Below are 14,790 nucleotides of genomic sequence, written 5' to 3' on the forward strand. Positions count from 1 at the left end.
TCCCAAGTGAGTAAGTGCCATACACACCTACTTAGTTCCATATGCACCTACTTAAGAGTAAGTCCATTCAAGTTCAGTGAGAACTTGTGAGAAAATATGTCTGCTATGTACTCTTCAAGCGATTTACTCTTTGTGCAGCAGCTCAGCTATTAAACCTCTCTCTGGCCAGGTCTGCTATATGTGTGTGTGGGGGGGGCGGTGTTGTCAAACTTGGTCCCGGTACCGGTTGTTGTTGGACTACAACTCCCATCATCCCTCTAGGCACCAACTGGGACCAAGTTTGAGAACCCCTGTGGGCTGAGAGCTCCCAGCAGGGCTGCAATCCTGCACATGCTTGCTTGCTTGCTTACTTCTGAGCAAATAACTCTGTGGCATTTTCTCACCGAGTAAAGGGCTTCATGCAAAGTTTTAGCACACTGGGAGTGCGGCGGGGGGCGTGTTCTCGGTGTGGGTTGCGTGCAGCCCGAGGCACATTTCCTTGGGAGTAAGCCCAGTGTGTGCGGCTTCCTTCCAAGTTCCTCCGGGTCTCCGTGCAGCAGCGTGGCGGTGGAGTTCCTCTTGGATCAAGTGACACTCCCATTCCCTTCCCCGCGAGGCTGGGGCGGAGAGCGGGAAGGCCCGCGGAGTCCAGCCGGAGTTGCTTAGGGGCGCGCCGCCCGGGATTGCCGGCTTTTGCCCTCCAAGGCGCCCTGACTCGGGAGGAGCAAGAGCCCCCTCGGCCCCCGAGCTCTCCTGCAGGCCGGGTCGAGCGGAGAAGCCGAGGCTTGCGCTTGCTCCGGCAGGGAAAAGGAGTCGGAGTCAGCAAAGGGTCTACTCGAGAGCAAGCCGGATCGGGGCCTCGGCGCTCAGGGGAGGCGCCCACCTGGAGGTGCGCGGCTCGGGCAGCTCCCCGCCTCCGCCTCCCTCCCTCGCCCCGCGGCCGGGCTGCGAATCAGGTGCTGGAGGAGGAGGAGCTCAGCTGCCGCCCCCCCCCCCGCGGGTGGGGGGGCCTCGAAGCGCCGCCGCCGCCGCCCCATGGCGGAAGAGGCGCGCAGGGCAGCAGCCCCCAGCAGCCGGGCGCGCCGCGCCTCCTCCCACTAGACGCCCGAGCAGCTCCGGAGCGGCGCGCTCGCTCGCTCGCTCGCTGCCCGGCCGGCTGCTTCTCGCCCCGGGCGCGCGATGGAACCAGACGCCGCCGCTGGCGGAGGAGGAGCAGCAGCCGCCTCGGCGTGAGCCGGGCAGGAGGCAGCCGAGCCCGGCGAGGCTCCCCGACGCCGCCGCCGCCGCCGCAGCATGGCTTCGAAGGAGCGCCTCTACGAGCTCTGGATGCTCTACTTCGCCAAGGTGCGCCCCCCCCCCGCGTGCCACGCCGCCTCCCTCTTTGTGTGTGTGTGTGTTGTTGTGTCGGGGCGGGGGGGGGCTGTCCCTGGCGGCCCCTCCCTCCTCTTGTCTCTCTTCGCCGCTTGCCCCCCCCCCGCCCCGTCTCTCCAGCAGCCAAGCTCCCCCGCCCCATTCCGGCGCGCCGCCTGCAGCCCCTCGCTCTTCTGCCGCTCCCCCCCGCGCGCGCCCTGTACCTGCCATTGTCTCCTCTCCCACCTTGCCCACCTGGCTGCTCTATGGGGTGTGCCCCCCCCCCGATTCCCCGGCCTCAAGGGCACCTGTTACCTCTCTCCCGGCCCCTCTCGGGCAGCGGCTCTTTCCTGCCTGGCGTGGCGGGGGGGAGGGACCTGCGCTGCTGCTGTGCCGCCCTCCCCCGCGGCTCTCCCCGCTGCACCTGCCCGCCCCCTCGGGCTCGAGCCCCCTCCCCCCCGCGCGCCTTCCCCTTTCCTTGCCTTTCTGGAGGTCACCGGGGGGGGGGAGGTGGCCCTCCCCCGGGTGTGTCTGTTCTCCTCCTTCTCCCCCCCCCACCCCCGGGACCCGAGTTGGCTTGTTCCTGCCGCTTTGGTTGCGGGTGCGAGGGGGCCTGCCTGACTCGCTGCCGTGCCTCGGCTGGGGCTTGCTTTTCCTGGCCTCCCAGCTCGCTGTGGTGGTCGCCCTCCTCCCCTGCTCCGCAGCCACCCCAGACCCCACCAGGCCTTGGGTCATCCCCCCACCCCCGCCAGGGCTCCCTCTTCAGGGTCTTTCCCGCCCCCCCCACTCAGGAGTGAATTGGGGACATCTTGCATGCCAAGCCTGTGCTCTGTGCCCCCCTCTCCACTTCCCAGCCCCCTCATTGCTCCCTCCCGCCACGCCAGCTGGCACCCCATACACTGCCCCTTCTTTCTTCACCTCTGCCACTCCTTTGCGACATAGCCCCCCGCCATCACTGGGGAGCTTGCAAGCCCAGAGCCCCTTCCCTGAGGATCTTGTCCCCTAAGATACCTTGGATGTCTTGGGCGTCCTGGAGCATCTTCCCTGGGTGTTTTGGGGAGCATCCCTCCCCCAACTGTGCCTTGCTGCCTCCTCTGACCCTTTTCTTCTTTGCACCCCCCCCCCCCCCGCCGTTCTTTGACTCCCCATCCAGGGGGCAGTGCACTTCTACCATTCCTGCTTCACCTATTATTTTGCAACTCTCTCATTCGTCCATTTCATCCTGTGGCATCTCCTCACCTGGTGTCTGTGGGAGGGGGTCGTGCATTCCACCTGCCCCCCTCCCCTGGGGCTCCTGCTCCCTCTACAGGTTGGGATGCTCCCTACACCTCTTACCTAGCCCGGGACCTAACACTCTCCATGCCTCCAGGTGTGTGTGCGGGTGTGACCCTGAAACCCTTTCCCCTTCTCTCTTCCACCTCTGTCTATTAAGGCACCCACATCCTGCCTTACTGCTCTCTAGTGGCTGCACTTCCGGCACCCACTTCTCAGGATTGCCTCGGATCTTTGCCTCACTCTCCTCTCCTCTTCCTCCCCCCCCCCACGCCCCCAGTCCGATGTCTCTGCTTCCCCAAGGGTCAATTTCTAGACTTGGGGATGAGGACTCGTCCAACGGCAGCTTTCCCACGGTGGCTCCATGGGGTTTGGGAAGGTGGGGTGGTGGGAGGAGAGCAAAGGTAGCAGAGTCTTTCCTCCCTGCCCCAACTCATTCTCCTGGATGCTAAAGTTCAAGGGGAAAGTGTGTGTGTGTGCGCGTGTGTTGTGCAAAGAGAACTGCCCAATTGCAACTTGTGTTTTGCATTGTGGATTTCAGTGGGAAATGGGGGAAGAGGCTGCTTCCCATCAGAGCCTCTCTCTGGAGCAAGGATCCCAAACTGACTCTCATGGTGCGGCGGGGGGGCAGGGGGGTGTTGCTGGATCCAAGCAGGAGGCTGGACTGCTGCCTTGCAGGTCCCTCCCCTCCCTGTGGGTTCTATATTGAGCTTTGGGCTTTGCAGACGGATGGAGCTGCCTGTGTTCCTTGTTGCTAGGAGGGTGGGGGTGAGCTGCTAATCATCTTCCTCCTCCTCCTCCTCCAGCCTGAAACAGGCAGTTAGGGAGTTGTGGGGTGGGCTGAAAGGCAGCAGGGGAAGGCAGGTGGCATCGGTCTGTTTCCTGGGTCTCTTTCTGTATGCTGCCTGTTTGGGCTGCCCGGTTAGCTAGCTTTGTTCCCTGCGGCTGCTTTTCTTTTTCTTTTCCTAAACAAGGGGTGCTTGCAGACACATGTGCTGCTTGTGTGCCCAAGAGTGCACACTTGATCCGTGTGCGTGCGTGTGTGTGTGTTTTAAAAAGAGAGAGTGCTCACTAGCCTAGGAGTTTGGAAGGGATTGTGTAAGGCGGCATCTCTAGGAAATCCTGCTTTGTGTGTGACTGCAGAGCGCCTCTTCCCAAGGAACAAGGAGGGTCCCTTCGGGTTGTGCAGACCTACGATCAACAAGGGGAAACCTGCATTTTTCTGCCGATCAAATGAGCAATTAGCTTGGATTGAGCTGATGATGTTGATAACCAAATTGGTGGGGAGGAGCCGAGCACAACGTGAGCATGGTATTCTGCTCCATTTGGTAACTGCTTTTGAAACTGGGTCCCTTCTTGGTGTGGGCTTGTCAGAATACCTGGCATCTCTGGCAGCCAAGCAGATGACAGAGCACGCATCCAGAGGGTCCCCAGTTCCATCCTTGACATGTCTCCTGAAATGGATCCCATATAGAGTTCAAATTCTTAGGAGAAGAGGGCCTGGCCCTTTTATCTTTTGTGATGTGTTCCTTAACTACTATTTTTAGAAGGCTGTGTGAAGTGGTAGGGTGGGGGGGGGAGGAAGGGGGGGTTTACAGAAGGGGCAAAGTGCATTTCTGGGTGGGTGAGCTGGGTCCCACATATTAGATTTCATGTTAACACTTTCATCCTGAACATATTTTCTCTAAAATAAATCCTGTTGAGTTCATACATGGGGGAGGGGCAAGCCACTTTTAATTTGTTTGTTTAACACATTTCTATACCGCCCCAAACCCATGTCTCTCAGCAGTTTACAACAAGCCAACAAAGAAAGTTAAAACATTAGTTAAAATAAATAACAAAAACTTTAAAACAGCCGTTAAAACAAAATAAATGATATGGTAAAAGCTTAAAACATTACAATTTAATTTTTTTAAAAAACATTTTAAAATGATGTTAAAACTATTAAAACAATATTTAATTAAAAGCCTGGGTGAATAGGTGCGTCTTTAAAGACTTTTAAAAAGTTGTCAGAGATGGGGAGGCTCTTATTTCAGCAGGAAGTGTGTTCCAGAGCCTTGGGGCAGCAGTGGAGAAGGCCCGTCCCCGAGTAGCCACCAAATGAGTCGGTGGCAACTGCAGACGGACCTCTCCTGATTATCTCAAAGGGCAGTGGGGTTCATAACGAAGAAGAAGACGTTCTCTTAAATACCCAGGGCCCAAGCCATTTAGGACTTTATAGGTTATAACCAGCACCCTGCATTTTGCCCAGAAACTTATCGGCAGCCAGCGTAGATCTTTCAATACGGGAGTCATATGGCCTCTCCGAGATGACCCAGAGACCAACCTGGCTGCTGCATTCTGGACCAACTGCAGTTTCCGGACTATGTACAAGGGCAGCCCTACATAGAGCACATGGCAGTAATCAAGTCTTGGATTACTTGTTGGGGTGTGTGTGTGTGTGTGTGCATGTTTTCCTGTTCATTCACCACCCTGGAGCTTCCTTTGGCTGTGTAGGGCACAATTTGGCTAAAAATGGGGGTAAGATAGGACTGGTACAATCCTCTGCCTGAATACTTCTTAATTTGGGAGTTCTCAAACTTTGGTTCCCAGACGATGTTAAGCTATAACTTCCGTCACCCCCAGCCACACCGTTCCGGGGTGTGTCATCATCAGCTCCTTCCACATGATGATGATGATGATGATGGGAGTTGTAGTCCAACCACATCTGGGAAGCCAAGTTGGAAAACCCTGGAGTCTGGCATCTTTATTCTTTTATTATTTCTCTATGTAAATCATTTTGGAAACGTGGGTTGAAAAGTGGTATATAAATATTTGTTGAAGTTGTTTGTAGAAAGCTTGTCCATCAGGTCAGAACTGAGACACCAAGCTAGTCTAAATTGATTGCTGAATACTTTTTGAAAATAATACATCATTATTCCACTTTTCAGTGAAAAGGTCTCGGGGTGGTTTACAAGGGAAGACTGTGTACCCTTTGAGGACAAAGAATCATTGAAAAAGAAATGGGAGATGGATGTGAGCAACAGCCCCTGGGAAGACGCAGTGCTGGGCTGGCTAGGGACCTTTGCTGCCCCTGTGCGAAGTACGAGTCCCTGCTTAGAAGGGTGGCTCCTTGCCCAGTTAGAAGAGGGGTTGCTTTTCCTGAGAGAGACGTACATGCCCTGTGCACCATGGTCCCTGTAAGAGGGATTCCCAGATGTTATTGACTACAATTCCCAGCTGCAGTAGCCTTTGGCTGGGGGTTATGGGAGTTGTAGTCAAAAACATCTGGGGAGTCCTCTTCCAGGGAACACTGCCAGTGCGAAGGTTCCCAGGCCCAGTAAATGTTCTTCTGTTTGTACTTAATTGAAGCTAAGATTGTCCTGGTGTGGCTCTGATCTGTGTTTTTTAAATTACGTGTATCTCTATAATTCAGTCTCAGAGTGGGGGAAGGTTTCAAGAGATTTAGTGCAATTTCCATTCCTTTTGATATTTGGCTTGTATACTTAAGGAAAGCCCTTCTTTGTTTGACTTGCGGAACTTCCTGCTGTTATGCATCCTACTTTGTTAGTTGGAAAAATTAAAAAGAGAACATAAGCTGCCTTCTGTTTTATATAAGAACATTGGAAGCTGCCTTCTAGTGAGTCAGACTGTTGGTCCATCTAGCTCAGGACTGTCTCCAAGGTTGCAAACAGGAGTCTGTCCCAGCCCTATCTGGAGAGCAGAGCTGGTCTGTTGGTAGCAAGCATGGCTTATCCCCTTAGCTAAGCAGGGTCCACCCTGGTTGCATATGAATGGGAGACTAGCACTGTAAGATAATAATAATCCCCTCAGAGGATGGAGCCACTCTGGGAAGAAAAGAAGGTTTCAAGTTCCCTCCCTGGCAGCATCTCCAAGATAGGGCTGAGAGAGACTCCTGCCTGCAACCTTGGAGAAGCCGCTGCCAGTCTGTGAAGACAATACTGAGCTAGTTAGACCAGTGGTCTGACTCAGGATATGGCAGCTTCCTGTGTTCCTATGAGATGCCAGGGAGGGAACTTCAACTTTCTGTATGCAAGCAGAATGCAAGATGCTCATCCCAGAGCAGCCCCACGTCCTAAGGGGAATATCTCCCTGTGTTCACACATGTAGTCTCCCATTCAAATACAAACCAGAGTGGACCCTGCTTTGCAGAGGGGACCATTCATGCTTGCTCCCACAAGACCAGCTCTCCGCTCTGAGAGGAGAGGAAAGCTGGTCTTGTGGTAGCAAGCATGACTTGTCCCCTTAGCTAAGCAGGGTCTGCCCTGGTTGCATATGAATGGGAGACTTGATGTGTGAGCACTGCAAGATATTGCCTTCAGGGGATGGAGCCGCTCTGGGAAGAGCAGAAGGTTCCAAGTTCCCTCCCTGGCAGCATCTCCAAGACAGGGCTGAGAGAGATTCCTGCCTGCAACCTTGGAGAAGCCGCTGCCAGTCTGTGAAGACAATACTGAGCTAGATAGACCAATGGTCTGACTCAGTATATGGCAGTTTCCTATGTTCCTATGAGTCACTAGACTCAGGTTGGTTGATATTGGGATCCACTTCTGAGCTGCACCCCCTTCTTGTGAAGCTGCCCCATACTGAGTCAGACCCATGATCCATCTAGCTTAGCATTGTCTGCACTGACTGGCAGCATCTCTCTAGGATTCCAGACAGAGATGGGTCATTCCTGGCCCTGCCTAGAGAGGCCTGGGATTGTATCTGGGACATCCTGCACACCGCGCGGATGCTCTGCCACTGAGCTTAGGGCCTTCTTCCCATGCCAGTTCTGCAGTCTGAACCCTAGTCTTCAGGTCGTCTCTCTGCTCCCCTTCAGGCCCAGTGCAGCGGATAGAAGCCAAAGGTCCTTCTCTTCCAGGCTGGCTCTGCTGCTCTTATCTCAGGGCCTACCCACTGGGGCAGGTTCCCAGATTTTCTCCTCTCTCCAACTTTTTCTGTGTTTTGTCGAATGTCCCTCGGCCAGGCAAACTTGTCTGCCACAACAAGACCTTTGTTTTCCTTCTGCAAAAACTGCCCTGATGGTGTGGGGGGGAATTCCTCTTTTTGTTGTTGTTATGGTAAGGAGGAAGTCGCTGTGGCTCGCAGCATACTAATAAAGCTAATTGAGGAAAATCAACAAGATTGGATTTGCTTGAAGCGAGCATCTGCGGTAATAAAAGATACCCGAGCATGCTGTGCCTGGATATCCTCCACTTCCTGGCTTTCAGTTACGTGGCAGAAGAGGTGGGTTGAGAATAAAATAATGGTTAGGTGGAGATAAAGGGTCCTGCTGCTTTGTACTCTGTCCTTGTTGTCTTTCTCTTTGGCTAATAATTGACACACCTTGATTTAGTGTGTAGATACCACCAGCGTTCCCTCTAACAGGGATTCCCAGATGTTGTCAACTACAACTCCCATAATCCTCTGCCAAAGGCCATTACAACTGGGGATGCTGGGAGTTGTCGTGAACAACCTCTGGGAATCCCTGTTAGAAGGAACACTGGATACCACTATCCATACAGATGTTGCTTTGGGAGAGCTTTCTGCCCTGAGGAGTATGCAGTCTGAAACTCAGCACAATCATACCAGCAAAGATTAAGTTCCTAGTGTAAAACTAGCTGGTTGCTGATCTGCTCTGGATGTTGTGTGCTTAGATGTGGGTGTTGGTTGAAGGGCCCACCATTCTCTTAATCTGTTACGCATGCAGCTCAAAGCATAGGATAGTGATTTCCTGAAGACCTGCAGCAGGATAATAGACCTGGAAAGCTGGGCATTAACACAGGGCTTGACAAATCCCAGGCGCCAGGGTGCCATGGCACCTAGAAACTGAACTGTGGCACCTACCCTAGGATGTTCAGAGGCAGCGTTAAATAAAAACCTGTATTCTTTCCAGATAGCCCTGTTCCTGTTCCAGGTAAGTTACTTGTCAAGGGGACAGAAAGAACCTCATTTAGCCTCCCTTTCCGCAATGCCTGTTGCCAAGTGTCCACGGTCTCGCTCCCAATTTGGGGGGCTGGCTCCTTGATCCAAAGCAGAGGTCAAGGCCTGCCTGGTGGGCGTTCCTGCTGTGTAGTCTGCCCAAGAGCACATAGGACCCCTGGCCTTCTGCGTCTGTCACTGGAGGCCTTGTTCACTGCCCCACTGGCTGGAATGTGAGACGTGGCCTTTCAGTCGTGGCCCCCTTGGTTGACTTGTCCGGGCTGTGGTTCTCCCTTCCCCAGGAAGCCCGACTGCCGCTTTTGCTCCCAGCATTTAGGCGGGTGGTAAATGTGCTTTCGTTCCACTCTGCATTGATGGTACATTGGCTCTGTGATCACTTTATCTATAGTGTGTTTTCACTGAGAGGTTTTGCATTTATTTATTTATTTATTTTTGTTACTCTGCCTTGTAGGGACGGGGAATCTTTACGTGGAAACAAAAATCAAGATGTAAATATTTTAAAAGATATTTATAAGGGGAGATCCACTTGTTTGTCTATACTGTCTTACGGCTAGCCCAGGGGGTTCTCAACCTTGGCTCCCCAGGGGTTAGACTACAACTCCCATCACCCCCTGCCACGATGGTGGCCAGGGATGATGGGAGTTGTAGTCTAACCCCTGGGGAGCCAAGGTTGAGAACTCGTAAGCTAACTTAATTTTCCCCCGCCCACCACTTATTGGGCTACACTCTTAAGGTGGTAGAGAAGAGACGGCTTTATTCTTGTCCACAGCAGTCTGGGCTGAACTTATTTGCAGGAGCGCCTACAAACATGTTAAGCATAGGCTGCTAATCTCTTTTCAAATTAGACTGCTTGCATTCACTGCAAAACTCCTTTTCTGTGCAAATGAAGCACAGGACGAAATGCTCCCTTGGAGGGAATGTGTCATAAATATGACTCTGTGCCTGCTCGACCCTTGCTAGTGACTGACCGGTGATCCCAGGCCCAGCAGATGCCCTCCTCCTGCCCTTAGGAGTCCTGCTGATTGTGCCCCCAGGATAGAGTTGCTATGCCCCCCGGAATTCCGGGTTTCACCCAGATTTTAAGCATCTCACCTAGATTGCTTAGCCCGTCCAGATTAGCCCGGATTTCAGCTGTCTTTCTTTCTTTCTTTTTTTAAAAAAAGCTTAGCTCTAGCCCTTGTAGAACATAGGCAGCTGCCATATACTGAGTCAGACCATTGGTCTATCTAGCTCAGTATTGTCTCCACAGACTGGCAGCAGCTTCTCCAAGGTTGCAGGCAGGAATCCCTCTCAGCCCTACCTTGGAGATGCTGCCAGGGAGGGAACTTGGAACCTTCTGCTTTTTCCAGAGCAGCTCCATCCCCTGAGGGGAAGATCTTCCAGTGCTTACACATGTGTAATTCCCCATTCATATGCAACCAGGGTGGACCCTGCTTAGCTAAGGGGACAAGTCAGGCTTGCTACCACCAGACCAGCTCTCCTCTGCAAAGTGGAGTTATGGAGCAAAACGTGCAGTCACTCTTCTGCTCAAAAATGATTTTCGAGCCCATTTACATGATGTGCAAATTAGGCACCTGGATTTGGAAAGCCAGGATAGGGCCACCCTACGACAAAGTCATCCTTTGTGCTCTTGCTTTTATGCTCCAACGACTAACCTGGGCTCAGTTTTCACATTATGAATATTGACTCTGGCTCAGAACAAACAAGGATGTTTCCTTTTCGCCTCATGAAAATTAAACAGCTCCACCCCAGGGCTGGCTACCAGGGCTGGCCTCCGGAAAGCTCTGGGCCGGTGGCTCGTCTCCAAGCCCAGACACCACAGACTGCCGTGAGCACGAGCTTGGGATCGCTAGCTAGTTTTGTATAACTTGATGATTATACCTGCGCAGAAGGGTATCCTCCTATATGGTGTTAATGCTCTATTTATTTATTATTAAATAATAGTTTATTTTTAAACTATCTATCTATCTATCTATCTATCTATCTATCTATCTATCTATTTATTAAATAATAGTTTATTTAGTTGCAAATTGGGATTCCACAAGATAAACTAGGATGACTTATCCCATTAGCATGCCTAATTGTTTAAGGAACTTATTAAGTTCCAATGGGAAACTTGATTTTAAATTACTAATTTTCAAGTGGTTTCTCCTGGGGGCTTGTTTTAAATCAGGATTGAAATCACCTTGATTTAAATCCATCTGCACCTTGTACTCGTATTTATTTATTCATTCATTCATTCATTCATTCATTCACTCACTCATTTGATTTCTATACCGCCCATCCAAAAATGGCTCAGGGTGGTTTACACAAAGAAATAATAAATAAATATCCCACCTTTCCTCCTAAGATCCTGTTCCCTTAGCTAAGCAGGGTCCGCCCTGATTGCATATGATGGGAGACTAGATGTGTGAGCACTGTCAGATATTCCCCTCAGGGGATGGAGCCGCTCTGGGAAGAGGAGAAGGTTCCCAGTTCCCTCCCTGGCAGCATCTCCAAGATAGAGCTGAGAGAGAGATTCCTGCCTACAATGTTGGAGAAGCCGCTGCCAGTCTGGGTAGACAATACTGAGCTAGATGGACCAATGGTCTGACTCGGTATATGGCAGCTTCCTATGACAAATCACAGGAGTTGATAAAATAAAGCTTCATATCATCATTCCAGGAAGCTGAAGCTCTACTCCCTGATTAATGGAAAACTTATGCAACTCTTCATTAAGGTGTGTGCACATGTACCCAATTTCTCTCCCACCAATAACCTTGCTCTCCTCTGGGTAGAATAGAAATTCCCTTACTTGGGTCCCCAGATGTTCCACCATTGTGGGGACCAATCTTTGAGAACCTTTGGGGCAGAAAGGAGCCCAGTAATAGTCGGAGACACTCTGGCTTTGTTCCTCTTTGGCTCTCAGTGTTTGGAGTGATGCCTCAGTAAACAGACGGCTGCAAGCAGCATGCATATGGTTGAGCTGCTGTGTTGGGGCAGAAGTAGGCAGGGCGGGGGTGGTGTTGAAAGGTGTCTGCGGAAGGCTGCTGCTCCTGTGGAAGATCAGTATTTTGGTCAAGCGTTTGAAGTGTGTTGGTGACTTCAAAGGGTACTTCTCCAGGGGCTGCTCAGCTGGACGCTCATGGCGAATAAGAGTCTCTCCCAGGCGACCAGGCAGAGAAACTTTGCCAAGATTGGATGCAGGTGTGTTTTTTTTAAACAGCATGGTGATGGAGAGAATTGCTAGCCAGAGGTATGGAAGGTGCCTAGGATGCTGCCTTCTACTGAGTCAGGCCATTGGTCCATCTAGCTCAGTATTGTCTATACCAGGGATCCTCAACGTTGGGCCCCCAGATGTTCTTGGACTTCAACTCCCATAATCCCCAGCCAAAGGCCACTGGGCCTGGGGATTATGGGAGTTGAAGTCCAAGAACATCTGGGGGCCCAACGTTGAGGATCCCTGGTCTATACGAACTGGCAGCGGCTTCTCCAAGGTTCCAGGCAGGAGTCTTTCCCAGCCCGACCTGGAGATGCTGCCAGGGACTGAACCTGAGACCTTCTCCATGCAAACATGCAGATACTCTTCCAGTGAGCTGCAGCCCAACTCCAGGTAAGGGGAAGGGCAATCTTAAAAAAAAAAGAAGAAAAAAAAAGAAGCAAACAAATCTTTGGACTTATTTGTAAGGCTGGTTATGAATCTTAGATTTTTAGCTGCAAGGTCAGAAAAAATGGACTTAGCAATGACACTTGGATGCGATCACCTTGTGGGTTCTGGTTGCAAAATGTGAAGTCCGGAGTACAAAAGAACCAATTTCTGCATTCTTTGTGCTTTATAAGTTGGGGTTTGGACGGCATTCCTTTGCACCATCCTGGGTCTGTGTCCAGGTCTTGGGGGTTTCTCAAATCTGGGTCCCCAGATGTTGCAGTCCAACAATCACCACCATCGTGGCCTTCAGCCTGCATCTCGGTGGGAGGATGCTGAGATTTTTGACAAGAGCTCCAGGGATGGTGACCTCTCATTGCCTCTAGCTGTAGCCCTGCCCGTGCCATGGAATTATGCAGTACCTCAGGAATGGCCAACTGGAGGCTCTTCAACTGTTGCTGGATTGCGTTGCAGCTGGGGATGATGGGTGTTGTAGTCCAGTAGCAGTTGGAGAGCCTCAGCTTGGCCACCCCAGCCATAGCCACATGCAAGATGGGTGTGGCCTCTGTCCCAAGTGGGCGAGCTGTGCACTCCTGCAGGTGTCCAAGAGGAATAATGGAGTCCGCTTTTCGGTATCCTGTTCTCCCCGCACAGCGGCTGATACTTCTGCTAAAAAGTCTCTGGCTGTTTCTCTCTCTCGCTCAGCACGCCAGTTTCCCCTCTGCAGCAGCAAGTGAAAGCTCCTTGCTACTTGCCAGGTGCATCTTTTTAATAAGACCACTGGTTCCTTGAGGCTTCCCTGTGAAAGAGCATTGCTTGGTAACTGTGGCTCTCTCCTTGTGGCTTTGCTACAGGGCCCAAAATACTTTGTCCCTTCAAGTCTAAAACCTCACCTGTTTGTTAAACCCTCTGGCGTGTCCCCTCCATGTTCTCCTGAACTTGGCCAGCTGTGTGAGTCAGCCCAGAAGTGCACATGCTGATGGTGCTGAGCATCTCCCTAGCACCTGGACACAGGCTCCTGATCCCCCTCTTTCCCCAGGCCAGCTCCTCTGTCTCCTCTGCCTTGCTAAAGCGCTCTCCCTGTTCTGCCTTTTGGGAAGAAGTCAGGGTTGCCTTCTCAAAACCTGCTGCACGTGTTTGTGAGCATGCACGTGGTTCCAGCTTCCTCTCTTGGGTTCCTAGATGTCTTGTGTCTGCCTGGGAATTGGAGCGACTGGACTCCAGTGCTCATGCATACAACTGTATCTGCATGCACACAATGTGGGCCTTCTCCTGCCCTGTCCCATCACAGTTCCCAAATGATCTAGCAGATCCACAGAGGGGCCTTTCCTGCAGGTTGGCATCTTTCCCACCAGCCAGCCCCGGAGTCCACCTGTGGGTGCTTCTGTCCCTTTTCTCTGGAGGGAAGAGGCTGGATTCCCTCGTCACCTGTTGGGGAAGTCAAAACCCTGCATTGCCTAATACTGGGGTTCTCAGCCTTGGGTCCCCAAATGTGGCGGCCATTGTGGCTGGGGAAGAAGGGAGTTTGCAGGCCAGCAACATCTGGGGCTTTGTGGAGAAGGCAGATCTTGAGAGGAGACTTCAAGGGGGCGGGGAGAAAGGTGGCATCATGCCAATGTTCTCGGAGGGAGTTCACGGTACAAGAAGCCGCTAGAGAGAATGGCTGAGAAGGAGGCCTGATCCAGTGCTGTCTGGCTAGCTGTTCACGCAGAGCTGGAATTGAGGCACTTAGATTTTATTGGGCTTTTAGTTTGTAATGTGTTAAAGTTTTATTGATAGTTTTTAATTTGTTTTATATCATTTTAGGTTTTCACTGTAAACCGCCCAGAGGTGTTATGTGGGGCAATACAAAAATATGATGGATTCAATAAATAAGATCCCCAGGGGATGGACCCGTTCTGGGAAGAGCGCCTGCCTGTTTGCATGCAGAAGGTTCCCAGTTCCCTCCCTGGCAGCATCTCCAAGAGAGGGCTGAGAGAGAGAGACTCCTGCCTGCAACCTTAGAGAAGTTGCTGCCAGTCTGTGTAGACAATACTGCGCTAGATAGACCAATGGCCTGACTCAGTATATGGCAGCTTCCCCTATTCCTATGTAAGATAGATTATTGGAAGCGAAACTGTGAGCTTGCTAAGCCCGGCTACCTTCTGTCCCCACTTTTCCCATCAAGCTTTTCTTCAGATTGACTCATGCTGAGGGCAGGGATGATCCCTTGTGGGTCCCAGCCAGCAGTCGGATTCTGGGTGCAGTCAGTTGTCTCAAGGTGGGGTCCAGAGGAACAAAGGCCTTTGGCAGCCTTCAGCTACCTGTGGTTCTTTGTGAGGTCTGCCCTGCCTTCTGCTGCCTCTCCATCCGCCTTGTGCAACACAGACCCTCCCAAACCTTGTCAGTTCCACAGTTCAGCGGAAGGAAGTATTTTCCCAGGGAACTTCAGGGTGTTTAATGTTTAATCTTGCTGCTTGTCTCAACCCTTCAGACGGGTCATGGTAGAACTCTCTCCCACCCCCCGTTTATTTAATAATGCATGTGAGAGGCCTTATCTGTTGAAGGTGTCCCAGCAAGATTCCTCCACCGAGCACCAAGAAGAATGCTGTGTAGGACCTGTTGAATATCGGGGGTAACAGCCCTCAGTGCACTGCAGGCTC

At 52.0% G+C, this 14,790-nt stretch overlaps 1 protein-coding gene across 1 annotated transcript in view; it reads left to right on the forward strand.

Annotated features, from left to right (window-relative positions):
• Nucleotides 1-1,157: 1,157 nt before the first annotated feature.
• The window catches only part of NBEAL2 (neurobeachin like 2), a 168,751-nt gene continuing 155,118 nt past the window's right edge, over nt 1,158-14,790 (forward strand). Inside the window, exon 1 of the mRNA XM_053260941.1 lies at nt 1,158-1,323. Coding sequence (XP_053116916.1) covers nt 1,273-1,323 — 51 coding nt within the window. The 5' untranslated portion in view covers nt 1,158-1,272. The remainder of the gene's footprint in view (nt 1,324-14,790) is intronic.

The sequence above is a fragment of the Hemicordylus capensis genome, chromosome 6, assembly GCF_027244095.1.
Source record: "Hemicordylus capensis ecotype Gifberg chromosome 6, rHemCap1.1.pri, whole genome shotgun sequence".
NCBI lineage: Eukaryota > Metazoa > Chordata > Lepidosauria > Squamata > Cordylidae > Hemicordylus > Hemicordylus capensis.